Source organism: Penicillium waksmanii (genome assembly GCF_028829765.1).
Source record: "Penicillium waksmanii strain IBT 27052 chromosome Unknown utg000007l:1.0-4314555.0:1.0-4317578.0, whole genome shotgun sequence".
Classification (NCBI taxonomy): Eukaryota; Fungi; Ascomycota; class Eurotiomycetes; order Eurotiales; family Aspergillaceae; genus Penicillium; species Penicillium waksmanii.
Window position 1 is genome coordinate 636104 of NW_026643253.1, and position 26173 is coordinate 662276.

General features: G+C 48.8%; 10 protein-coding genes across 10 annotated transcripts; 6 read left to right on the forward strand and 4 right to left on the reverse strand.

Annotated features, from left to right (window-relative positions):
• Positions 1-1348: 1348 nt before the first annotated feature.
• N7481_007084 (uncharacterized protein) lies at positions 1349-3033 on the forward strand (the record flags this gene model as incomplete). Its single annotated transcript, XM_057266303.1, is given in 4 exon segments — positions 1349-1490; positions 1502-1669; positions 1732-2232; positions 2249-3033. The coding sequence occupies 4 exon segments, from the start codon at positions 1349-1351 to the stop codon at positions 3031-3033; spliced, it is 1596 nt and encodes a 531-aa protein (XP_057120504.1).
• A 602-nt stretch (positions 3034-3635) lies between these two features.
• Positions 3636-4446, forward strand: N7481_007085 (alpha/beta hydrolase; the record flags this gene model as incomplete). Its single annotated transcript, XM_057266304.1, has 2 exons — positions 3636-4049; positions 4105-4446. The coding sequence occupies 2 exons, from the start codon at positions 3636-3638 to the stop codon at positions 4444-4446; spliced, it is 756 nt and encodes a 251-aa protein (XP_057120505.1).
• Positions 4447-4637: 191 nt separating this feature from the next.
• On the reverse strand, positions 4638-6752 carry rglA (putative rhamnogalacturonase B; the record flags this gene model as incomplete). The annotated part of the gene is made up of 11 exons (XM_057266305.1): positions 4638-4667; positions 4720-4776; positions 4830-4970; positions 5024-5270; positions 5319-5752; positions 5801-5852; positions 5920-5995; positions 6045-6114; positions 6162-6283; positions 6342-6443; positions 6497-6752. The coding sequence occupies 11 exons, from the start codon at positions 6750-6752 to the stop codon at positions 4638-4640; spliced, it is 1587 nt and encodes a 528-aa protein (XP_057120506.1).
• Positions 6753-9140: 2388 nt separating this feature from the next.
• On the forward strand, positions 9141-10823 carry N7481_007087 (cytochrome P450; the record flags this gene model as incomplete). The annotated part of the gene is made up of 4 exons (XM_057266306.1): positions 9141-9393; positions 9482-9594; positions 9658-10591; positions 10651-10823. 4 exons carry the CDS (start codon positions 9141-9143, stop codon positions 10821-10823), a joined length of 1473 nt encoding a protein of 490 aa, XP_057120507.1.
• Positions 10824-10942: 119 nt separating this feature from the next.
• Positions 10943-11167, reverse strand: N7481_007088 (uncharacterized protein; the record flags this gene model as incomplete). The annotated part of the gene is made up of 1 exon (XM_057266307.1): positions 10943-11167. One exon carries the CDS (start codon positions 11165-11167, stop codon positions 10943-10945), a length of 225 nt encoding a protein of 74 aa, XP_057120508.1.
• A 710-nt stretch (positions 11168-11877) lies between these two features.
• Positions 11878-12094, forward strand: N7481_007089 (uncharacterized protein; the record flags this gene model as incomplete). Its single annotated transcript, XM_057266308.1, has 2 exons — positions 11878-11965; positions 12003-12094. The coding sequence occupies 2 exons, from the start codon at positions 11878-11880 to the stop codon at positions 12092-12094; spliced, it is 180 nt and encodes a 59-aa protein (XP_057120509.1).
• A 2495-nt stretch (positions 12095-14589) lies between these two features.
• N7481_007090 (uncharacterized protein) lies at positions 14590-16133 on the reverse strand (the record flags this gene model as incomplete). Its single annotated transcript, XM_057266309.1, has 3 exons — positions 14590-15710; positions 15766-15875; positions 15937-16133. 3 exons carry the CDS (start codon positions 16131-16133, stop codon positions 14590-14592), a joined length of 1428 nt encoding a protein of 475 aa, XP_057120510.1.
• A 969-nt stretch (positions 16134-17102) lies between these two features.
• Positions 17103-18647, forward strand: N7481_007091 (uncharacterized protein; the record flags this gene model as incomplete). The annotated part of the gene is made up of 5 exons (XM_057266310.1): positions 17103-17280; positions 17334-17403; positions 17490-18183; positions 18230-18518; positions 18613-18647. The coding sequence occupies 5 exons, from the start codon at positions 17103-17105 to the stop codon at positions 18645-18647; spliced, it is 1266 nt and encodes a 421-aa protein (XP_057120511.1).
• Positions 18648-21767: 3120 nt separating this feature from the next.
• Positions 21768-23363, reverse strand: N7481_007092 (putative MFS monocarboxylate transporter; the record flags this gene model as incomplete). Its single annotated transcript, XM_057266311.1, has 5 exons — positions 21768-21921; positions 21970-22067; positions 22119-22952; positions 23040-23274; positions 23332-23363. The coding sequence occupies 5 exons, from the start codon at positions 23361-23363 to the stop codon at positions 21768-21770; spliced, it is 1353 nt and encodes a 450-aa protein (XP_057120512.1).
• Positions 23364-23822: 459 nt separating this feature from the next.
• Positions 23823-26089, forward strand: N7481_007093 (uncharacterized protein; the record flags this gene model as incomplete). Its single annotated transcript, XM_057266312.1, has 2 exons — positions 23823-24910; positions 24982-26089. The coding sequence occupies 2 exons, from the start codon at positions 23823-23825 to the stop codon at positions 26087-26089; spliced, it is 2196 nt and encodes a 731-aa protein (XP_057120513.1).
• Between the last annotated feature and the right edge of the window lie 84 nt (positions 26090-26173).

Consider the following 26173-nt stretch of genomic DNA (forward strand, 5'->3'; position numbering starts at 1 on the left):
GTCTCTCTTCAGATGCAGATGCATAAGAAAGCTGGGATAATGTCAGCAATCTCCCTTCGTAACTATCTCTCCTCGGCACTCCAGCTAAATACATACAGGCAAGGTGGAGCCAATACGCTCAATCAGTAAATGTTGCTACTCTAACCGATTTCTCGGGAGGGTCATTTACCTTAGCTCACAACATTCAGTCGTTGAATCGGACCGAGGAGCTATGGTATCGTCACATTTTGTCAGCCTATTGGCTAGTACATTGGAAATACAAAGATATAATGAAACGGAAAATTGAAATTTGTAGGTAGACGCAAGATTTTATGTCATACTACATACCCCACGAACCCTGACCCGAGTTTTCTTTTTTTTTTCCTTTCCTCTAATGTGCGGCGCTCGATGGCCGCAATCAACCCATTGTTCCCTCTATTAATTTGCACAAAAATTATTGTGAATTATTTATCGATGGAGGAAGTGAAATCAGCAAAGAAGCATGTTATCAGCCAGGCAAAGGACCAAGGCTAGGCAATCATATCACTTAGGATCGCGGAAGGCAGCCGGGGACCAACTCACGCACGCTCAATGGGCCGATCGCTTCCTGAGTAGGTACGTGTACCATGACCATCACGTTTTTGACAGACATGGGGAAATTCCCGCAGTCAAACGCGACTCTACAACCACCTGGTAACTAATGTGATGAATTATCGTTTCTTGGGGTCAGTTGCACAAGAAAAGGCGGATGACAAACGCCGCTCGCCCGCATTAAAGCCCCGTTTTTGCCCGCAATTTCTTATCAGCGGTCAAATGACAATACATTACATGAATTCCATCCCACCTCACCTAATCTGCCACCAAAATAACATCACCACGCCCGTAATAAATGTAATAATACGTTACAATAGTCGGAAACTGCCGATCCCCGCCACGAACTCTGCCCTGTTGATCGCTCACGACTACGACCTTGAAACAATTTGCTAGAAGGCTTCGATGCAAGGGCACTGCTGAGAAGACTGTCGAATGCAGAAGGAATAACCTTGATAGACCTACCCCAGACCTGGAACCCATCTCGGCGTTCGGAAGGGTGTTTTATCAGGCGACGTTACCGCAACCTTCTCTAAGCTTTGACCCTTGAACGAGGATATATCAGGCCCGCATTCGCTCGTTGGAATAATCTTTTTGAACTGATCGGCTTGCTGTTGAGTTAATAGATCGGATACACTTGGATTTAGTTCTGCATTCTTGATACCGCATCGCATTGCATCGCATTACTTGTGGCCAATAAACGCCAACCAATTTGGAATCTACAATACACTGCCCCTTGTTTCGAGCTTGAATTTGAACAGGAGAAATTTTGTTCAATATGAGACGAGAGTACGAATTCACTGTTTACCGGGGAACATTCATCCAGCTTGGTCGGCTGCCCGAGTCAGACTTGACCTCAACACCGTCTAAACCGGAGCTGCAGCGCACTCAGGGTATCCTGTGGGTTTCCGCCGAGAGCGGTCGGATCAAGGGATTCGACTGGAAGGTTCAAGGGATGGAGCATTCACTGGGTTCATGAGCAAAAATGGCTGGGTTGATGTTGATGGAAAGACGAATGGCAATCTTGGCGGCGCGACCAAGGTGAAGATCGTCGAGGCACGCGAAGATAGGAATGAATTTTTCTTCCCTGGATTCATCGGTGAGCGCGAATATTTGCTATCATTCAACATACCTCATGAATAATTTTTCTAACAATCGCAGATACCCACATCCATGCGCCTCAATACCCAAATGCAGGCCTCTTCGGCTCCTCAACTCTACTGGACTGGCTAGAGACCTACACTTTTCCAGTAGAATCAGGCTTCGGCACACAGCCAACCGTGAAGGGCCAAAGCCAGGCCCAGAAGCCAGAAGATGCACCAGAATCAGCACTACTTAAATACGACCAGGTCGTTTCACGCACACTCGCTCATGGCACAACCTGCGCATCGTATTTCGCGACAATCCACGTCCCAGCGACAAATGCTTTGGCAGCAATCTGCCAAACACGGGGCCAGCGCGCCTTCATCGGCCGAGTGTGTATGGACGAGCCAGGCTTTTGCCCTGACTACTACAGAGATCTCTCCGCCGAGGATTCTCTGTCCGCGACGAAGGATACAATTCACTACATCCACACTCTAGACCCGAAGGGCGCTCTCGTGAAACCGATTGTCACGCCTCGTTTCGCGCCAACATGCTCCCGACCTTCTCTCACCGCGCTCGGTCAATTGGCAGCTAGCTATAACCCCCCCACTTCACATCCAGACACACATCGCGGAGAACAAGAACGAAGTGACCTTGGTGAAAGACCTCTTCCCCGAAGCAGAAAGCTATGCTGCTGTTTACGACCAGCATAATCTACTCACGCCACGAACCATTCTCGCGCATGCGGTACACCTTTCCAAAGAGGAACGGACGCTCATCAAAGCGCGTGATGCGAAGATCTCACACTGTCCTGCCTCCAACTCGGCTCTCGGCTCTGGAATTGCCCCAGTCCGAGACTATCTCAACGAAGGCATCACCGTTGGCTTAGGCACGGACGTGAGTGGTGGCTACAGTCCTTCCATCCTAGAAGCTGCCAGACAAGCCTGTCTTTCATCTCGACTACTCGGCCACACGAAAGACTACGTTGACTACCATTCCCATGCCGGCCACGGCAGTAAATCTGTTGAAGGAGGAGAAAAGCTATCCGTCGCTGAGAGCTTGTACCTGGCCACTCGTGGCGGAGCCGCTGTTGTCAACATGGAAGATGATATTGGTGGGTTTGAGATCGGGATGATCATGGATGCGCAGTTGATTCAGCTCGGTTCTGTGCGGATGAACGGTGCATCTCCGCTTTCCTCTACTGCTAATATGAACGGGGGACCTTGTACCAGTCTGATCCAGTCTGGACCTGTGGGTAATGTTGATATCTTTGGAACTGAATCTTGGGAAGAGAAGATTCAGAAGTGGGTTTGGAGTGGAGATGATCGGAATGTTAAAGCTGTTTGGGTTGGGGGAAGGATGGTTCATTGGAGAGTGTAGATCTTGCTAAATTCCACGGGTAAGAGGCGTACAATATGCACAATTTTTTATTTACGAAATCGATTATCTCCAGGGTTATTTCGCAATATAATTCTGTTTTTGAAACAAAATGCAATGAAGTAAGTAGATTGGCTATTAACTTGTACAACTGGTGGTCACGATTTTAAATCATCACAAACTTGGAATCATGATGCTTGACTAACTAGTAGGTACTACGTAGTAGAAATCGGGTTGAAATCTTCCGCGTGGGGGCCGAATTTATGTCGCCGATGCATGTGTCAATCGGCCCGATCCACAGGCCAACCTACCCACACTAAAATGTCTCTGGGAATTGTTGCCGCCCACTCAGCATTCATCTTGCGATGAAATGGCCCCGAAGGATTTCACCATTTTCAAGATACCTAGGTACATGACAAATCCAGCCAACCAGAGAGAAACACTGGAGTTGGAGAACGTGGAGGAATATTCTGGGCAATCAAGCCAGGTTTCTACCTAGTTGGCGTGCAATTATTTAAAGAGAGAGGTCACTGCACCACCGGAATAGCAATAATATCATCAATCCATTCGATTTCGAATCATATTCAACTCCCTCTCCCGAAACCATGTCCCAACCAACTCTCGTGGTCATCCCGGGCTCTTTTTCGCCCCCAGCCCTTTACACAAATTTCGTCGACAACCTCCGATCGCTTGGTTTCGAAGCAATCGTCGAGCCACTGCAATCCGCTATTAGGAGAGAGTCATCGCCGTCGTCGTCGATGTACGATGATGCGTCTCATTTTCGCGAGGTTATCTCAAAGCTAGCCGACCAGGGAAAAGACATCGTCCTTATACCCCATTCATACGGCGGGATCGTCGCCAATGAAAGCGCCAAGGGTCTTCTTAAGTCCGATCGATCGAAAGCTGGAAAGACCGGCGGTATTGTGGAGATTGTCAATATCAGCACTCTCAGCCCCGCAGTGGGTGAAACTGCCCTTGACGTTGCCGGAAAACTTGGCCTTGACCAATTTCCCTTGGAGGTAAGAAATCACCACATAGAACTCGCGTGAATCGTTCCCATTCTGACCTAATCAGGGTGAATACATGGTTCTTGAAGACGAAGGATGCGCGAAGGGAAATTACAATGATGTTCCCTGGGAGCAGGCATTGGAATTCGCGAAAGGGCATAGCGATCATTCGGCGAGGAGCTTTAGAGACAAGCTTACTTACGCGGGCTACTTGGACATCCCATCGTCATGGGTGTTTTGCGAACGAGATGTTTTACTTCCGCCTGCTTTCCAAAGAGAGACAATAGATCTCATTGAGCAGCGCAGTGGCAAAAAGGTCCGCGTTTTCAGCATTGATGCTGGCCATTGTGTTGTGTCAACTCAGCCAAAGGAGCTGGCGGTCTTGATCCATAAGATCCTGAGCAATTGATTTGATTAATCCAATCAATACTAGATATATTACTTAGCATTTCAGCCCAGCTGCCGCAATTTATAGACTATTGTTTCTCATAATTGACCACAATTTTCAGAGAGAATAATTTTCAATATATAACTTCTCAACAGTCTTCACCTATGACATAGACTTGTGCTCTGTCTAAGGTGCAGATATCTTTGCGGCTTTCACTGGAACAACTCAACGCAATCAAAGATCTATTGAAATCCAAATTAATTTATGCAGATGGGATCACTGAGAGGTACTCACAAAGTTGGGACTCAGATAGGTATCACCCGAGCTTCCAGAAACAACGTTAATGGTAATCTGCCATATGTCAATCCTCCTAGCCAGTAAAATTATATTCAATATTCACTTACAGTGTTGGTTCCTGCAACAATAGTGCCACTGGGAATGGAAACATCATATACTTCGCCCAGACCGCGGTAAGCTCCCCGAGTAACACCGCGCGAGTCGAGATTGGTGGGTGCGGACGGAATGCTGCCGGTGTAGCTGTTGATCTAGTTCAGGGTCAGCACGCTGTATATCCGATTGATTTAGAGCAGGCTCTTACGGTAGCTTGTGGTCGACCACCAGCAAAGGAAAGGGTAGTACCGATCCTCAGGGTAGCAGCTCCAGTCTGGGATGAGGTGGCGGTAAATTTGATGGTAATTGGCGAGTTCACTGATTTGAAGATAGCCATTGGGAACTGGGATGTCGTAGAGCTCCCGACGGTGTAGGTACCCGGGCTCCAAGAGGACATGCGGGTATCAGAGGGGTGCATGCGGAGCTGGTTGGCGGCATTGAGGAATCCGGTTGGTCTATGTTGTCAGCTTTGATGTATGGGTTGGTAGGTGGAGTCTACTTACTGCCCATCCCAGTCTCCGATCTTGAAGATTGTCGTACCGGTGGTCACTTTTCCGGAGATGCTCTTTGAGGTGGTTGAGCCAGCAGTAACAGTAACCGAGGAGGTTGCGACGGCGAATTCTCCCTGGTAGTAGACCATGGTGTAGGTGCCAGGCTTCATAGCAGGCGAGGTAAATGAGCCGCTAGATGATGTGTAGGTCCAGTACTGGGCAGCACTGTTGTACCAGTGAATTACCCAGTCAAAAGAAGAACTGGCACCGGAGGCTGTTCCAGACACGTAGCCTCTCCCGGACGTAGCGACATAGCCCTTGATACCCAGGTTGGCGAAAAACGAAGTGTCGATGTTGGTTGCGGGAGTACCGCTGCGGCTGAAGTACATCATGTATGGACCGTGTAGACCTTGACGGTAGGTTTCGGTTTGGACATGGCCAGAGTTCTATGCTTGTCAGTTTCTGAAATCGAGCGTCGTCGAGATAAATCGTACCATGTACCAGTACAGGCCAGTATATGAGCCGACATTGTTGGTATTGATGTCACTAAGAATTTCAGTGAGATTTCGTCGAGAACGTGGTAGCAAGTAGTTACGAGTAGCAATGTACTTACCGATGGAAGGGTCCACCAGCTGACGTCTCATACTGGGGAATAATCATGCAGACACGATGCGCGCTGCCGGACACACCTGGGCTTTGATTAGAGTCTTTCTTTCGGGCAGTCATAGAAGCACATACAATGTCTTTGGTCATCGATAAATCGCTCACTGGAGTAGAACTTGCTTCGGGTTTCGCCATCAACAAGATACTGCATTCCGTTAGCCTTGAACAGTGTCGCTGGTTCGGTTTACCCACCACATCTGAGCCCTCAATAGCAGTTCCATCGGCAATGGTCGAGACATCGCCAAAAGGTTCTTCATTGGGGAGCAGGTCCGCATTCAGTCGGGCGATGTATCGCAACTCGCCAATGGATGGTTCTTGTAGAAGTCAGCTAAGCGCAAACTAGACACATATCTCCAGCTCGCCCTCACTTACCAGCAGTCGTGTAAGTGGCCATATAGATGATGGGATCGCCGCTGTGAACAACATAATAGTGAGTGAGGGTATCCGTTGCGCAAGTGACCGTAATGTAATCGCCTGAAATGGTTAGCCTTTCTAGTGAACTGACGCGGAGGAAGAAGTGAACCCACCACTCTGCGTTGCGCTGACGGTGGCAGTTCCCAGACCCGATCCGATGTGCGAACCGGTCGACTGGTATTGCAGCTCGGATCCATAGAAACTGATCGACGAGATGTCACAACTGGTGCGGGAGACGGTAAACTTAAGTGGGTTTGACGATCCAGCGTCCACAACGTAAGTGCCACTGTTAGTTGTGAGTCCAAATGCAGCATTGGCTACTTTGGCCCAGAGGGCCAATGCAACAGCACCCAAAGCCCGAGAGAACATTGCGATGCGACAAGGTAGTTCAGAAGCAGACACTCGCAGACACTCCGGTGAATTCTACTAGTATTTCCTTCCATCTGTGGCTTATATACTGGCTTCAAGGGCCAACTCTTCACTTGAAACCCTCTATCCTGAACGGTGGAGATTTACCGTTAGCTCGGCTCCATCCCTGCATAGAATTCGGGGATTATTCTGCATTGGACTTTGGTTCCACCAATCTCGGTATATCAAACTAGCTCACATTAAGGGGTTCGAAGCATTCCGTCGCCCCTTTCGTCACGGCAACTAGTGACAACCATCCTTGCACGTCATCATCTGAGTAAAATACTGAAATAACATAGCGAACTGAATTAATCTCATCACGACTCCCTTTCAGCACAAGAATCATCCGAGAGGCTTGCCAAGAACCCCTGCAATTCCACGTGGGGGGCACTGGCTGTTTCAAGGGAGCGGCGGCAAGTGGTGGGTAAAACATCAAGATGGATGGGAGTTATTCGTACTTGGCGGACGCGTACGATTAGGATTGCAACTTTCTATACCGTACAGAATAAGATCTGCATTTCCATCAAAATCGTCGACCCCGCCCGGAGTTCAAGCCATAATTCTCGGTTCAATTTACCACGAAAAACCGAGCGGGATTATGCAGTTCGTCTACATACTCGTGTACGCCTCCTAATATTGCCAAGGCCTCTGCGGGGTACATAAGCTCTAGCTTGTTTGACTGGTGGATGATTTTTAACAGGTCAGAACTTCGCGATATGTCCGATGAAAATTCGTGGCTGTCATGGGTTCCAGGAACGGAATTCTTCATGAAACTCTCCTTGATGATTGGTCTATTTTTTTAATTCAAAGCATTACACCGGCCCCAGTGAACTGCATACCCACCACCTACTGACGGCACACTCTAGACACTCTAGTCACCTACGTAGCGTCACCACTAGCCAAGACAACAGCCCCTTCCAAGGTTATAAACAAATCTCGGAGAGCCCCTTTCATAGATGGTTGTGGTTCTGACCCCAAGTTTGAAGTTCAAGTTCGCATATATATTGTTTTTATCTCAAAGGTCGTAGTTTGAGAAGCACGAAGATAGATGTATATACGCAACCCCGACCGGACTTTCAAAATTACTTACAATAGGAATACTGTATATAGTGAATCAAGTAGTAAGAGGCGGACCCCTGTCGTGTCAATTTGGCCCAAATAACAAAATTCTGTTTTTAAGGGAGCATTGCCCACGATCCCTCGAGACAAGAACCTTGCCCCTTCGAACCTTCCAAGGTTGAAATGAGGCTTTTGTGTCGAACTTTCATCAGCTATGCGTCAAAAGACAACTTCTTGCTCTCTGGGCAAGAAGCATTTGATTCGGATTCTGAATGGAATCTCCCTCATCAGGTGCAGGGGAGTGCCGCCAACTACTACATCATCACTCTGTCCACCTGGGCATGGAGTGACACGGATCCTACCATTCACATGAAGCTGACGCGCTAAACTACTAATACGAGTTCCAAGGTTGTGTTGACATGAAGGCAGAAAGGTTCAGGCCAATTTAACCTCCTGACGCGAGTACACGCCCTGCGGAGTGCCCCCTTTCCAGGTCTCACGGCTCCCAGACAAAATATCCGTGAACACCTGCTCTGTACTGCGTACAATTAGACTCAAGGTGCGGAAGCATGGCCAAATTCAAACCTGGCGGACTTTATCTCTTCCTCCTGACGCAGTGCCCCACAGTCTGCGGGTTCACACGCTAATCCCCCGGGTGCATCCCGGGCGCATCCCGGCTGATTCTTTCAACATCCGGGTGCATTCCGGTCCCTGAAAGTACCAAATACAACGCGGGGGTTTTCACAAGGTGCTGACCAAAGCAATTCCCCCCAGCTTTTCCACTTTTTCAGCCAGGGCCAGAACCAAAGCCGCGGTCACAGTCCGCGGGTGTGTATTCCGGGGACCCCGGGGAAAAGCCAGAAGAATGATGGAATGATCTCACAGCCTCCACTTCTCTGCCAGAGTTCAACCCCGTTGGTGGGAGGGCAGTGATCAGCGCGCCGATCGGGGACATCCGATGGTGTCTTTCGCCTATCGATGACTAGCGAGAGTGGCTCGTCCATTCACATTCTGTGATCGAGCCCTAAACCCCGGCCCAGTGCTTGCGATCTGTAATGTACTGCACACGTGCGGCTGAGCCGAGGATGTTTACCCTTTGGATATACGTCAAATAGAATTGACTTGATTTCTTTTATCTATCCTTATTCCATTTCCACTGACTAGCAATTGAATACTCGATCCCTTGCGGAGAACCAGATCTCGTGTCACCACCTTCAAGGGTTCACGTACCACATACATAGTTACACACTACTTCACAATTTATACGAATATTTCCCGGTCGGAGTCAATATGGTGCTCGTCAGCCCCACGGTCCAATTGGCCGGAGTGCTGTTCGTGCTTTTCCTGGTCGTTCGATACGTCGCCAACATACACCGGCACTACCAACAAGCAAAGGCGCTGCACTGTGAGAAGCCCGCAAGTGGTTCTTCTGGATTCTTCGGAATCCCCGCATTCCTGCGTCTCACCAAAGCTGTGCGTGAGAAGCGATGGATCGACTACCTTACCGATCAATTCGATATCAACGGCACCACATTCAGCCAGCGTTTCCTGACGCGCAGGCTAATCACCACCATCGAGCCTGAGAACATCAAAGCGATTCTAGCGACACAATTCAAGGACTTTTGTCTCAGGAACGAGACACGAACAATTTGACCCGCTGCTTGGTGATGGTATTTTTACACTTGATGGTGCGGGTTGGTCGCATGCCCGTGGCATGTTGCGACCGCAATTTGCCAGAGATCAGGTATTTCAATGACCCAGGCGCTATTTCAGATTGACTTGAAGAAATAAGGACTGATTGATTCAGGTCGCCGATCTGTCCATGCTGGACGATCATATCTCGCACTTAATCGACCTGATCCCCAAAGACCGCAGCGCATTCGACATCCAGCGCCTATTCTTCCTCTTAACCCTAGACTCCGCAACGCACTTCCTCTTCGGAGAATCTGTAGGCTGCATGCTCCCCCCATCGGAAACAACCGGCGTTCTCGAGAAATCCGCCGTCCGCAACGCGCAAGGTTTCGCCGACGCCTTCACCACAGCGCAAGACTATCTCGCCGCACGGTCGCGTGCACAAGGTCTATACTGGCTCGTCAACCCCAAGGAATTCCGTGAAGCGAATCGTCGCGTTCACGAAGTCGTCGATCACTACGTCAACGTCGCGCTCGAGAGAAAGCGCAATCCAGATACCAAGCAAGGTGATGGCCGGTATATCTTCCTCGAGGCATTGGCCGCGGAAACCGACAATCCGAAAATGCTGCGCGATAATATGTTGAATATTCTCCTCGCGGGTCGTGATACGACCGCCAGTCTGCTCAGTTCGACATTCTTTTATCTCTCGCAGTATCCGAATGTGTGGAATCGCCTGCGCCGTGAAATCGTCAACGAATTCGGCGATGTCAAGAACCCCAATGGTGAAATCACTCAGACTAGACTGAAAGATCTGAAATACCTTCGCTATGTCCTGAATGAAGTCCTCAGACTGCAGCCTCCTGTTCCGGTCAATTTCCGCGTCGCCACGAAGGATACGTCCCTGCCTGTTGGTGGTGGTGCCGACAAGCGTTCTCCTGTTTATGTGCAAAAGGGTCAAATGGTGGCTTACAACGTGTTTGCCATGCACCGTCGAACAGACTACTGGGGCAAGGATGCGCGGTTGTTCCGACCGGAGCGGTGGGAAGAGAATGCGAAGCATGGTTGGGAATATCTGCCTTTCAATGGTGGTCCTCGGATTTGCCTTGGTCGTGAGTCTCCAGCAACAGCAGCAGCAGTATACTTGACCGAATGCTAACTTTATACGCAGAACAATATGCTCTCACTGAAGCTAGTTACGCTGTTGTCCGACTCATGCAGCATTTCGATACGGTCGAGAATGCGGATCCAAGTCCCCGCCAGGAGCCGATTAAGAATTCTAACTTAACAATGATGCATGATCGCGGTGTCCCGGTGAAACTGTATGCATCGGAGAAGATCTGAGTGTTTTAGTGTTTGTAGTTTTATGTCGTCATGAATCAAATTTTAGCTTTCTTCATTTCGCACTCTAGCTCTATATAGTGAACAGTAAATCAAAACCCGCATAACTGGTTTGTAATCCTTCATGTTGAAATCAACACTCTCCGCGCAGCTTCATTCAGCTCGTCATCTCTCGGTGGCACAGCCGCTGCACTCAGAGTAAACAGAAGCAGCATCAGGTATTGGCTGATAAGAGCAGAGTCACCATCGTTGAGAGTGACATTTCGCTTGCCCTGATGAATGTTGGCGGGGTTTTCATATGAGGCGATGCGGCGGTGAGAAAGTTGCCGCGGATTGTACTCAGACATGGCTGGGGAAATTCAGGACGTTGATGATGGGTCAAACCGTCACGTAGGGGAATGGGGCGGCGCTGGGCACTCGATGGGCCTTGACAATCGTCAAAGGCCGCCTTTGCCACCAGGGAAACATGAGGGAATCAGGAATTTTGGCAGCCCAGTTCTTGTTTCTCAATCGATGGAATGATATCTGTAACCATGCGTAGGCAGTTCGCATAGCATCTTATGTATTCTGTTGTGTTTTATGGATACCCCCTGGACGCGTGATTACGGCTCGAGCCTCTGCATTCCACGCGAACTGTCTGGAGATAACCGCCTAGGTTCTTCCCCTGTGCGGACCAGAGGGGCTTTCCAGTTTCGTTTTCGATGCATGGCTCTTTGTTGCAAGCTTGTGCGATCCTGTTTTGTGTGGCTCACAGGATTCATGCCTGGGGATCCTTTGCAGCCGTCCCGTCCACAGCCGAAGCCACATTGAAATGCCTTGACCACATACAGCCCTGGAGACTCCGCAAAAACGAAAGGAAAAGCATCATCAAGGACAGGCTGATGGCAGCCATTGTATTTCAAATGAACCACTTTTCCAGGTTCCGATTTAGCCCCGTTCGCTTGCGGTCTGTTCGAGCTGATTTTGAACACCCTTTGCCCTGCTTTCCACTGTTGCCAGCTTATACATCATCTTAACTTCCTTAATTCGCAAATCGGCAAAGGTTTGCTGAACAATCATGGGTGAAGCAGGAGCTCACCATTGGGCTGAGGGTATTGTTGGAGAGTTGATGACCAACGATCATGGTCGCCTGGAGGCCTTCGATGGTAAGGTAAGCGATATAATTAGCTTGAATCAAAGCAGCGACGGCTAAGAATGCAGTTTCTGAGCTGCATATCTCGGCAAAGTCCGCAGATTCGTTAGGAGAAGCTGCTAGAAGAGGGCAGACGCAATAATACTAAACAGCAAAACAAGATAATGCAAATCGACCGGCTTGTTTCGCGCCGCACTTTTATAGATGGTCCCTTAAGTCTAGAGCGTCTTTGCCTCTGGGCCTGGTTTCATTGTCGACTCTCACACTCCTTCCAGCAGCCATTCCGAGTCATGATTGCGATTTCTATGACTCAGGTGGCTTTGCATTCTGCCTCATCAAGCTTCTTCCTGGAAATTCTTTTATCCAGCGGTCCTGACCTTTCCTTCTTCATCGAGAGTCTTGGGCTGCTTTCGGGTCCGACGTACCCATTCCGCAAGCTCATCGATGTGACTATCGTAAAAGGCCCTGCGAGGATCATCATCGTCGAAAAAAAAGCTTCATCCTTTCATTATCAGCGATCAGTCAGGCCTTCTTCTACATCGCAAGTTTTGTCGGTTCGCTCGCCTACTTGGCAGCATCTTCGTTTAATTAGCGACACCCTCATTTCTGGGAGACTGATCCTAATAGGATACTCCGCCACGTCAAGTGTGGATAAAATTGCCGATGCCGATATCCACATGACTGTAGTGAATCTTTTCAGCTGACTGGGTACCTTTTGTGCAGTATGGGAAAGAGCCCCGGCTATATACATGGTCAGGCCGGAAGAAGACATAGCGGGGATTTTATCCCAGACTGACCCATGGTCCTGTTCCAACCGAGCCGAGGACGATCTCTGGCGTCTCTCCCTGGTTCATCAACTGACCACGAAGACAAAGAATCCATCATGTTGCACTGAGCGTCTAACTAATCTCGGAGTCAAACACGCTGTGTGGTGGCAAACTTGGTAGTATACGAAGCAATAGCTCCTTTGCGATGGGCCAACTGCACATTCTGAAAAGGTCAATTTGATTGTGAATAGTGACATATGCGGAGTAATAGAATCATGGCTGCCCAGGGAATCGGCGGTGACCTTCGCTTCCAGTTAAACGCAGGTATATTCCTTGACAATGTTATCGAATTTGTCCAGATTGGTGCACGGGAATTTAATTAATCCAGCCAGTGCGCTGGAGGTAGTATTTTTTTTTCACTGGCTGGATTCAAGTTCAATGGTTGTCGAATATCTCAAATGGGTTTCTGGTGTGCTGAAATTCCCAGGCCATAATATAATTATAAACGCATTTCTATACATCATCAGTCAACTCAGAAAACAACATAAAGACTGTCGAATCTATTGATGGGTAGCCACCTTGGTAGGTATTATTAGGAACTTAAATATGGATTGTTCACGGGTGTTGTTGATGCTGCGAATCTGAGTGAAATGCTTGGTTGGAGACGGATTAGGAACGTTCCAAAGGTTTCATTTTTTCTTGCCCGTACAAGCGAGACTAGAAGCACGGTTGACTTGAATGCTATGTAGGTCAAAATTGTGAAATATTTGATTGCAGATGGACATTTACTATACCATCCACAGGGCCATTCTTGGATGCTCCGGTAGGCATATCGACTTGACGGCTGATAAGAAGGAATCCATTGCTTGTCCTAGAAAATATTGACAAGACAGCGATACTTTTATAGCCAAGAAAGAATATCCAAAGACAAAGAAAAGAATCTTACAGAAAAAGAGAGAAATAAAGAAATACAGAAGCACCCGACATCGGTTTCCATGCCGCGAATATAGAGATACTCTTTCAAACCCTAATTACATGATACAAGTAAATAACACATTCTGTACATACTAGTAATAATACCAACTCCTTTTTATAGATTGTAACACAGATAGAAAGGCCTAAAAATAGAAGCCTAGAGTTTCTAGGAACGCGCCTGGTCGGGATTCACGTGAAGGGGGTTGTCAATCGGAATGTTTTGTATACGACCAATCATCTATGTCTAAAACTCTGTTTCTGTATTACCCCTGATTCTGGCAATTTATAGGGGGGATTCTAGATTACATAAGTGATATACATGAAGGATAAATTGTATCTCCGGTCCAGCGCGGTATTCGTACGTCAGATTGTACTGTTGTTTGAGGTCTCCGCGGACTTACTATATGAGATACAAGGCTGCAAATTGGATAGCACGCGCAATTACATTAGGCCTGAATCACAGCTATATGTCGTGATCTACGCAGTCGCATGGACATGACCCCGTAGGATGATCCAAGACGAGATTTCCATACAAACTGCCTGTTATTTGCAGAAAAACACCAATCTATCATCATTTGAGTAGATAAATGAAGTCATTACACGTATTTATCTTCAATGTTGTTGGGGTTCCCGCATTGCTCGGATTCAGTCTGCCCGTGTAAGCTTGTGTCTCGCCGACTTGCTTCTTATTATATCTAGGCAGTACATAACTATATCTTGATTTTGAACTAAAATTAGTAAATGTTTGCACTGTTTGAAGCCTAATGGGCCCCAATAATGGGCCGAATAACGAACTCAAAACCCAACCCACACAAATCGGTTGGGTTGGGTTGGGGTTTGGGCTTTGGGGGGGTTTGGCGATGTCTATCCCGATGGTGCCTCCATCGTGCGAAATTCACGTGCCTGTATGTACAATCATCGAGGCGGCGTCGTTGTATTTGTTCCTAGAGAATGGATCGTTGTTGTCGGTCCTATTCTTTGGTCGGCCAGGCGTCCTGGCCGACGTGTTTCTGAGATGCCGAATATTGGTGGCCTGGGGACGTTTGCGTAGCTCAGGGCTGGGCTCGTATCCAGAAGAACTGTCTGAGCCCGTCCAACTGTCTTCCTCTTCCTCTTCCTCCTCCTCTGAAATCTGCATCTGCCACCTGGCTGTTTGTCTCCCACGGTTTTGTCTCTCATAATCCTCCCGGGACAAGCCAGTTTCCCGCTGAGCCCTCAACCTCACCCGTTCCCGATGATGCCGTTCCCGCTCGAGTTGAATCTTTCTTTCCTTCGCTGCAAGCTCACGTTGCATCCGTTCATTCAACTCACGACTGGTCACTTCTAGCTGCTTTCGCATTCTATCAAGCTCTCGTCGAAATTCTTTCTGTGCCGCTTCCCGTGCAGCGTCACTCCTTTTCTTGTCCAGTCTGAGCTGCTTCACGTGCTCTAGTTGTTCCTTGTAGTCGCTCTCCATTTGCCTGGCTAAGTCCATGCCCAGGGACCTTCCAGCGCCAGTCTGAGATAACTTCAGATTCTCATCGACCATTTGTGACTGCACCGCCAGTGTTACGTGAGACTGGCGAACGATTGAACGGATTAATTTATCCGCTGATTCTTGCGTGTTGTCATGTCTTCTAACCCAGCTTCCCCTTCTGATCATCGACCCCCAGAACCTTTCATCTTGAATGAGCTGCTTCTCCTTGTCCTCACACTTGGAACGGGTACTCAGAGCGACAATATCCCAATGAGTAGTTACCAGGGCAACCTTTTGCATCGCATCGGGGCCGCTGAGCTCCTTGAAAGTTTTCAAAGTTTTTAGCGCAGAGCCGAACATTCTACCCTGTGTAATATCATGCAGGTATATCACGCCATTCAGGTTGACTTTGTTGTTGTATGAAGATGTCAACCAAGATGTGATCTCGACCAGAATCTTTGTGTCATCTCTGTAGGTGTCGTTAAACCCAGGAGTATCAATGAGGTACACTGTTTGGCCCGGAGCGAAAGTATAGGCATACACGTCGGTATTTCTTGTGTCTTTGGGTCTATTAGCTTATATCCACAGCCAGCCCCGGAGAGTTATTGCACTTACAAGCTTCCAGCCCTGAGCCGACCTTGGCTTGTCCTCCCGTTAGTAACGAGATAAACGAGCTCTTGCCTGAGCCTGTCACTCCCATGATGGCGATGAATTTATCGTTTGGTCTGGTTTTATTTAGCGGCTATGCAGTATCACGCGTTGTCGTTTTGACGGTTCATCACATACCTGGGATTATGCCCTGCTCGAAATTGCTGACCGGAGAAGACCATGCGAGCTCCATTGCCGTCATTTTCATTGTCATTTTCATTGTCATAATCACTCGAATCAGAAGAAAGAGAATCAGAAGAAACAAACGATTCGGTCGTATCAGTGTCACAGTCATACTCTCCCTTATTTTTCCTGCTAAAGGGCCACCACCCCATTTTGAAGGATGTGAAAGATGCTTTGGGAACGATAAGGGAATGGAAATTGGTATTGTAAAATAATAGGTGGCAAGAATGGAAGAGAATGTAGAAAATTAATACTTTCCTCGACTTCCTGCCTGTTCCTCATATTATAAACCTATCTGTGTGGCAGTGCCATCAGCCCCCGGGGCCATGGAGGCCATGCATATCTAGGTCATGCTGAAACCCAGGTACCTTTAAACCGCCTCTGAAACCACGCGGTGGATTGCTTGAAACAATCAGGGTCAGTTCTCCCCCAAAAATAATATTTTATGTATGTAGAATCGCTATTCCCGCTACCGTCTGACGGCCTGGTGGCTTATGCCAGTCTGCCCACTAACCAATGAAAACGGAAGAAAAACATGCAAGAAAGGAGTAGTGCTTACCACTCACCTGATTTACAGTAATAGTTGCGCTTTCGAACTGTACTTGCCTCACTAAATCAAGGAATTACTACGCTAACAAGGCCCCCCAGTTCATGCAGCTAGGCGCTCAGTACGCCAGGGAAATGCGCGAACATTATAGTTCACGGTGCAACGCGCACGGGAGTACGGCACATCTAGCGATGAAAAAGGGAGGTGCAGAGATACGGAGAGGATTAGTGCTTACCCCTCACCTCAATTAGGATGATACAAGACCTAAACCCGGGCTAAGAGGATGCAAGCGTTTGAAGTCTACAACAGGCCTATTGAATCAAGCCATTTACGCGCCGGGAAGTTTCAGCCCGCTCACAGTGCATACACCTAATATGCACCTGAAATCAAATCGAGACGGGCGGATATGGCGGGCTAGATTCCCATATCTTGAATGATACACATTTATCCTCGGTATATCCATTGATATAACCCCAGCATTATCTGAGTATTACAAGTTACTCGGGGTTTCTTCGGTTTTAGAGAAATCCAGTGCCAACTTTTCATTTGCCCATAGTTTTCAAGTTAGGAGGCCATGTCTCAAGCTGAAGTCAATCAACAGATTGCTAATCTCCTGGCGTTTGCTGGAGGGAAGGACACCCCGTCTGATGCGATCTTTATTGCAGTGATGGGGGTCACTGGAGCTGGAAAGAGTACTCTTATATCCCAATGTACTGGACAAGATGTGCATATTGGCCATGATCTTTTATCGTGTAAGTCAAGTCTAGTTATGAGACAGAACCCCAGTTCACCATAATTTTAAAAGGTACATCCGAGATCAGTGTGTTCGACTTCAGATTGGATGGCCGAAAAGTCTACTTAATTGATACCCCCGGGTAGGTACTAAGTCATTGACCGTGTGAAAGCCCCTAGAATGATCTGGCCTTTCATCAATAAACTAATCACAGGACTCTCTATCTAGATTTGACGATAGCAACTTCACCGAGCGTCCTGATTTCGTCATTCTGCAAACCATCTCCGCCTACCTTAGCGCCTCCTATGCGCGAGGTGTTTATATCCACGGCGTTATATTTTTACACCCCATCATAGAGAACAGAATGACTGGTTCCGCACGACGCAACATCGAGTTAATGAAAGCGTTATGTGGCTCTGACTTCTTCCGCAACGTTGCCCTTGCCACCACACATTGGAGTACCACTACAGAATCACTCTCGACACTGAGAAAGAGGGAGCACAGCCTGCGAGAGCACGATGCATTCTTCCGGCCATTAGTGAACGAAGGTGCCATCTTATTTCGACAAGACGACGGCGCACCATCTGCACGTCGCATTATTAGACACCTGATCAACATGAACAGGCATCGTGGCCCACCTCTGGCCCTAGCAATTCAGCGTGAACTCGTTGACCAGAATAAGCGACTTGACAATACGGCAGCCGGGAGAGTTGTACTTGATGAAGCGGCTCGCAAATACAACGCGGCGGTGGAAGAGATTGCCTCACTTAAACTTGCTATCAGGCAATCTGACTATGAAGGTGCGATGGAATTGCGGGAGATGAAAGAGGAGAAGGAAAGAATGATAAGACAGCTTAGCAAGACGGAAGCCCAGATGGCTATACGCGCACCGGAGGTTACACGTAGGGAGCAGCAGTTACTGGTTAGTGTGCATGATTCTTTTTACCCCTAAGGATGACTACTAACAGAATTTGCCTTCCCAGATCCAGAGACTGCACCATGCCCATATGGAGACCAAGGCCCAAATAGTGGCCCACGAGCGTCAACTATCGCGACTGGAAGCAGAGAAGCGAGAACTGCAGAGGAGGACGTCGGCTAATTCCAGACGCCGATCCTCCCACAGATATGACTATGAAGAGTCACCATCGAGCTATGAGGAGGCTGTTGAGAAAAAGCAGGCTGAAGTAGCCGTGTCTAGGAAGAAGAAGTTCGCGCAAGAAGCGACAATCGCTGCTATTCCAGCTATTCTCGGTGCTAGTAAGTATCATTCCAAGCCGACGAGCTTCCATTCCTTTCAACCTTGGAAGACTAGGCTTGCTGCAACATTGAAGTCATCTAACCTTTATTGTAGTTGTCCCGGCTGTAGTTGCCTGTACTGTCATGTGAATAGTACTAACTTGGATACAAAAGTTGTATGAAAGCAATTCTCGCGACTGAAGAAACAATTTAACTCATAATCGACTACTCAGGCTGCTGTGTCAAGATCAAGACATTTACTACTCGGGAACGGGGGACCTTTTATAAGAGGGGTCTCACGTATATGCAGGTGAGGAGTATGTCTTTCAAATGAATCACGGGTCAAGGAACGCTTTGCGCGCTAGCTCACCCTGTTGCTCAAGCGTTCGATGCCGGCGATGGTCTGCTCACGCATCAGCGTGGCTTCAGAAAGTAATTCGCAAGCTTGTCAAAATTCGGCTTCGTCACGATAGTGACGCATCTCAGGGACCTGCATAAGCTGAGTTCGTCTTGGCTGCTGGACTGCGACCGTTGGCATCTCACGAGCCCAGCGAGCTAGACGTGGCGAGATTAGCAATTGTTCGAACTGGCGGGGTCAAACCCGTGGCGATCGCGAATCGTATTGAGGCTCGCACGGCTTCCAAGTTTGGGAAGATGTCTACAGTGGATCGTAGTTACAGTCGTTCTCGAAATTGGCTTGACATAAACACACTTATTCACTCTTTTCTAGTCTCTTTTTAGCCTCACCACCAAGGACTTAGCGCACATCAATCATTTAGCGGGCCTCATTAAATTGAAGGCCGCAGAAAAATGCATTCATAAAGTACCGTATCTGGAACATAATATTACAGTATGCATACGAGAGTTCGATGGAAGCGTACAGTAGGTTTCCACAAATCAGCTCTAACCATATTTGTGGAAGATCTGCCTGGAGGCTTATATCCAGGCCCCTCTCAACCCCGCCCTCTCCTTTGAACTTCGAATTCACTCCCACCATTTGCGCTCTATGGCATTCTTGTTCCTACTGTATGACCCTACAGTGGTGAATGGACGCTGCGGTCAGCACCCTTGACCATCTGAGCGGTAATCAGCAAATCTCAGACAAAATCAAGCTGTGGGGCTGCGAGTCTGGACGCCACATTACCAAACAGTCCTCAATATGGCATTTGCTGGACATGCATGAACACGTGTAAAGTTAGGCGGGTCGGTCCGACACCATCCAGCGGATTTTACCCTCAGGGAGAGAGTGGAGCAAAATGGCCTAAGCGATGTGAAGTGTTCGGGGTGAGTTGCGTTGGTCACAGGCGCCACAGCCGTCGACCCAATAAGGCGCTGTACTTGCCCCATCCAGCCGTCTTCCACTGGAAGAAGATGCAGCACGGGCCTACCAGGCGGCTCGCCTCAAGGCTAAAACAGAACAATTGCTGCCAGGATTGAAGGTTGGATCTTTTCATACTGACCAGGGGCCATATGAAATCTCTGAGTCAGAATTCCTAATTTTTATCCTCTAACAGCACCCGATTCAATCCCGAAAACACATTCCCCCCATCACCAAGACCGAGTTTGATTCATCAAAAGGTTTGTTCCCCGTGACAAAACCAGTCATACCCAATGATTCAATTCCTGTTTCACCATTTTCCTCTGCCATAAGATTAAAAGTAGTGATAACTTCGGAGTACAAGTATATGCTGAGAGCAAAGCTTATGTTGACAAAGGCTCCTTCCACCCTTTACAATGGACTCTCTGGATCAAGAGAGCTTTCCGATTTTCATGAAAGCAAGGGAGCTCAATATCTGCCATGTTTGCTTATGGGCAGCCGCCGGAAGGAATCTAGCCCAAATCTGGCCAAATTCGAGTTTGATTGTAAGGCCAAACTCACTGGGTGGCTACAATGATCACAAACAATGTACGATCAAGGCATGTGTCTACTCTGACCAAAACATCACGAGAGTTCGTCAGCGACATGAATGTGGAGGCTCCTAGTGTTTACGATTAAAAACCCTGTTCAGTAGAAGTGAACTGGAACATGTGATGTTGAGCGAAGTATGCACAGCGTGGGACCTGCGCGGAAGGCGCCTACTGAAACAGCCTGTCCCGTATATGGCTATTTCTCACGTTTGGTCAGATGGCACTGAAACTGGAGCCTGGGCGGATGGATCGGTCGACGAATGTCTTTACGAGATTTTCGTGGATATCGCGTATCGGTTTTAATGCTATAGTATCTGGTGGGATACACTATGCATTCCTAGCGGAAAGACTGCCCGCAATAAAGCTACCAAGAACATCCAAACCGCCCATGAGAACGCTCGAATCACCTTAGTCCACGATCTATTCCTACGGAGCTGGCAATAGAACCCTGAAACGGCATGTTTTGCTGTCCTTATGTCTCCTTGGTTCAGTCGAGGTTAGACTGCTCTTGAACTGCTGAAGTCTCGGAAAGTGATGGTTTTCTTAAGGGCAAGGGACCAGTTATCAAAGATCTCGATGAAGAGATTCTGGCACAAGATAATAAGCCTGATGGTCCACGTAAAGAGGCTTCCTCGATAATTAGGAGACTCCGGCGCAGGGTTTCTACCTTGGACGATCTCCTCTGTGTGCTAAAGCCACGCTATACATCTTGAACTTATAATATGTCCAAGATCGCTGCTCTTTTGTTTGAATCTGAGCCAAAGAAAGATCCGTGGGGGATATTCAAGAGTGTTCTGAAAGAAATCGGGAAGATTTCACCTGACTATTCTTTCACAAGGCTATCACATTGAATGATAGCTTTACCTGGTGCCCTGTTGATTTCCTAAAGGATATGTGTTTAAGTGATTCAGAACGCTCACTTGAGGTGCTCAATAACAGCGATGTTAGAGGACGATAGCTTATTACCCCTTTCTCAGCAAGATTCAAACGAATCTTCATGCTGGCTTTAACTACACGAATTAACTTAGAGCTACAAACTCTCGAGGGTTATTCAGATTCTATTAGGTCAGTGGCTTTCTCTCTCAACGGTGTGCTACTGTAGCGAGAAGAAAAGAATCCACAGTAACAGCGGATTGGTCAAATTGAATGCGCTATTCAGTCATTAAAAAGAAATACTTCGAGCTAACTGCAACAGAGAATCATATTCTATGGGAACACGTAAGATGTATCATTGGGGATACTACTAATAGCGTGGTATGGTATTAACTTTAACTTCAGCGTAGCGGGACGGGACGGAACAGAGCTTCTGGGATGAGCAAGCCTAGCATCAAGAGTCAAGAGTATCTCCAACTCTATCGGTATTTAGACAATGGCGTAAACGCGGGGGTTTAGAGCAAGACGGGCGAGGATCAGAAGAGCAGCGCCAAGGAGCAGCGTGGATCCAGAGAACATGGAGATCGAGATCCAGCCATGCTTGGAGACCAGTGCTCCACTGATCGGAATGTTGGCCATTGCACTGAAAAAAGGTTAGTAGGGGTCACACAAGCAACAGTGTGATACATACGAAAGAGCAGTTGCTCCCACAACGGAGCCAATGGCAAGGCCCATGGTGTGTGGGCCGGACACTTGTGCGGCGCAGGCTTGTTGGAGCGAAAGAATTCCCTGTGGTCATGAGCCAATGCTAAAAGAAGGGAGTGAGACACATATACTTACACCTGATGCAAAGCCATAGGCTGCACTCCAGATCACCAAGCCCGCAACCGATGTCACCTTGGTCCAGCACATGGCGATGATGCCGGCAAGGAGGGTGGACAGGATGATCAGGTTGAATTTGCCGTATTTATCGGCCAGGATGCCGGGGATCACACGGCCAAAGAACGAGGCACCGTTCACAATGGAGATCGTGTAGAAGGCAAGAGTGGAAGAGAAGCCCTTGGCGATTACATATGTGGTAATGTAGAAGAACGGGCTGAACATTCCGAAGTAGGTGAAGAATAAGGCCAGGCAAAGAAACCACATCGCCGGCTTCTTGAACAGCTTCCTGCGCTCCTCTTTTAGGTCAACGGTGTTCTGTGTGGCTGTGGCCTGCTTTTCGGCATCCTGCTTTCCACGCTCCATATGGTCCTCCCTTGCAGATACCTCTGTTTCGGAATCACTAATTGCGATGGGGTCTGTCGCTGCGGGGGCCGGGGGAGGAGGAGGTGCGCTTGCAACAGCACAGGGAACAATGAAGAGGGGAATCATGATGAATCCGACGATTCGCATGGTCCAGGGGAAGCCGAGACTGGGGTTCTTCAGCATCTGGTCGATGGCGATAGGCCAAATGATTCCGCCTAGCGAGGAACCACCGAGCACGATGCCCATGGCGGCAGCTCGATTCTTCGGATTGACACTCTTGGCGACGAGGGCCAGCATGGGCCATGAAACCAGGGACATGGAAATTCCGAGGAGGACACCTTGAGCGAGAAGGAACTGCCAGAACACTCGGCAGAGGGAGATCATCATAATGCTGAAGACCATACCAATGGCACCGGCGCAGGTAAGGAGCTGGGAAGAGAGAAGCAGAAGTCAGAAGATCGGTCCTCGTGCAATATATATCTGGTTGGGACATAAATTCGGAAACTCGAGGCAGACCTTTGGACCAAAGATGTCCATGAGAACACCAGCAGCAGGGGAAATTCCAAAAAGAAACAGAATTGCCACGGCACCTAGCCATGCGACGGTCGATGGGTTTCCGTGCGCAAGATATAAGCCCTTGTGGGCCTTATCGGCGACGTAGATTTCCTGAAAGATGCCGAACGAGTTCATGAAGCCGACGGTGCAGAATAAACTGGTGGATGCACCGACAATGATCATCCAGGTGCGAGCACTGAAGGAGAAGAGATGTTAGTGAAAATCGCGTGAGAAGGGTTGGGTAAGTGTATACTTGGACTGGGTTGGGGGGCCGGTGTTGGCCATGGCGGGTAGACGATGGGAATGTGAGTATATGGGAGTAGATGAGAGGGGGAAGAAAAGAGAATGTTGAGAGAGAAGAGGAAGTGAAGTGAAGAGAAGAGAAGAAGAGGAAGTGGACAGGAGGTTACCTTGTAGTAACGTGGGAGTGGGAAGTAACGTGCCTGTGCCTGTGCCTGCTGAATGTTTTTGTATACATCGGAGCCTCCGCGGAGTGGGTCACCTGATCTACACCCGATCGGCACGGAGTCTCCGGGCTCCTTCCTCGGTGTTTTCTTCTCCAACTCCGACTGGACTTCTCTGATATCAAACATCATCATCAACAACACCACAGCACAACACGCCACAACATCATCTCTGAATCACTCCCTATTTGCCCATTCATGACCCACTGGGATTACTGGAAGCCCTCTTCTACTTTGTTCTCCGCCGCCTTCATTCCATTCGGCCCCACTTCCACCCGATATGAAGCGGAAACCTTCCCCCAGCCTGAGTGCAATGCATACAACCACCACCACCAGAAAGCAGCCCCGACAAGATCCTGTCTCATGTGAATCATGTCGCAAAAAGAAACTCAAATGTGATCGAAATCAGCCATGCAGTAGCTGCTCTGTTCGGAAACTCGTCTGTAGCTATGGAAGCTATGGCCATGGAGCCCCGAGTCCCGGCGTGAAATCGGACAGCCAGTCGGAGCAAAGGCCCACCGATGCCAATTCCGATGACAGATCTACTCGAAGGCTGCCTCTGCCATCCTCCTCGCCCTTGCAGGCCCAGCCACAGTCAAGGAGTGACCGGAATGACCCACTCGTTACGGCCGACTGGCTGGAGACCATTGTCATGGCCCATCGAGTGCCCTCCGCCGCCCCAATTCCCCTACGTGATGGGTTGACCCATCATCAACGTCTTGAATTTCCCCAGCCATGTCTGGGTACAATCCCCGGCAATCTCCTCACCCTCGTCCGCGGTGGCCGCATTGTGTCAAATGAAAATCCCGCCAACATTCATCTTCCCGCCCTGTTACCATCCGAACCTGAAGCCCTGGATCTGTTGGCGTACTATTTCAACCACCTGGACTACCAATATCATCTGGTCGTCGCTAGCCGCACTGAACGAGACATCCACGCCATCTATGAAAGCGCGGCGCGCAATGAGCCGGTCAATTTGCATCATCTTGCTTTGTTGTTTAGTATCATCGCCTCCGCCCTCTTCTACCAACTTCTCCCCACCGAATCTGCAGACTTCGCGGATATATGCAGCTCAGAAGCCGCATTTCTCGCCGGGGCCGCTTTAATTCAAGCTAATTACATCGCTTATCCCTCCATCGAAGGCCTCCAGGCGACCATGATCATTGGTCATCATCTCTCCAGTAATACCCTCAGCCCATTGGTAAGCTCCTTCTTCGTCCATGGCTCCCTGGTCAGTCAGGCCAAAGCCCTGAGACTTCATGCGATGGACAACGAATCGCATTCAGAGGAACGAAAGCGAACGGGGTACGATAAAACGGAGGTCGAGCTGAAGCGAAGGTTATGGTGGGATCTGGCCTCGTATGACTGGTTAGTCTGCTTCTACTCACCACCAGTACGCAGCGCATTTGATAGCTAACATATAGTGAACACTTTCATAGGTTGATAGGCTTCCTCAGCGGCCCACAACAGTGGACATACACAATCCACCCCAACAACATGAACGTGCGCAGACCACTAAACATCAAAGACGAAGATCTTGACTCCATCGAAACCGGCCAGCCTCTCTCAACACCAACATGCATGTCATACACCCATGCCCGCCTGCGACTGGCGGAAGTTTGCCGAGAGATCGTCGATAAAGTCGGACCAGAACATCTCCATGGCCAAGATGTCCCATATGAAAAGATTCTCGAGCTAGACCGAAAACTACACGACGCCCACGCAGAACTTCCCATCTTCTTCCGCTACGACAAAATTGCGCGCCGAGATTACAGCGACCTCTACCGCGAGCGACCAGCGATTGCCTGGCAGCGCGCTTTCATTCAGCAAGGATTCCATTCACGCCTTTGTCGCCTGCATCGCCAATACTTTGTCCGCGGCGCAAGAGACCCCCGATACTCCTACTCGCATGTCGTTTCTTTACAATCTGCTCGGAAGGTATTAGAGGTGAAGCGCATCATGGATGAAGAAGAGCCATTCTTCACGCCGAACAGCTCGTTCTTCTGGGCTGTCATGCATCATGTTTTCATGGCCGCGGTGATCCTTCTCATCGACGTCTGTTTCAACTGGGATGATATTCTCGCCGAGAAGCGTAAGGAGGAGGTAATAGCTGCTTGTCGAATGCTCAGTCGCGCACAGCAGTCGTCTTCCGTTGCTCGGGAAGGCATCAATGCCATGATGGGGATTCTGCAAAAGCACTGGAAACAAGAAAAGCGACTCGCTGCTCAGACTGAGCCGTCGGCAAGAGGTCCCGATGTACCATCTTCCTCCAACGCCCAGCCCCAGCCCCAGTCCCAAGCCCAGCCTCAGCCAATGATGTCGGCGTCTACCATGCATGGAGTCGGAGTTAAGAACAGCTACTTCTCCCCGTCCCAACCCTTCCCTATTCCTTCTCAGAACTACGAAGCTGTGAACCCGGCTGCGTTTATTCCACTGGAAGACATTTGGACGGAGATGTTGGATGGAAGTGCCCACGCTGGACTTGATACACCGGGTTGGATTGACATGTTAACGGAACTGAATAATACAACGGCGCCTTGCGAGTGATCGGCAAGTGTGGGGCTCTGCTTATCCTGAAGCCTAAAAAAGAGGCCCTGTTTAGATCTCACTCATCACATGATGTTTACTTTT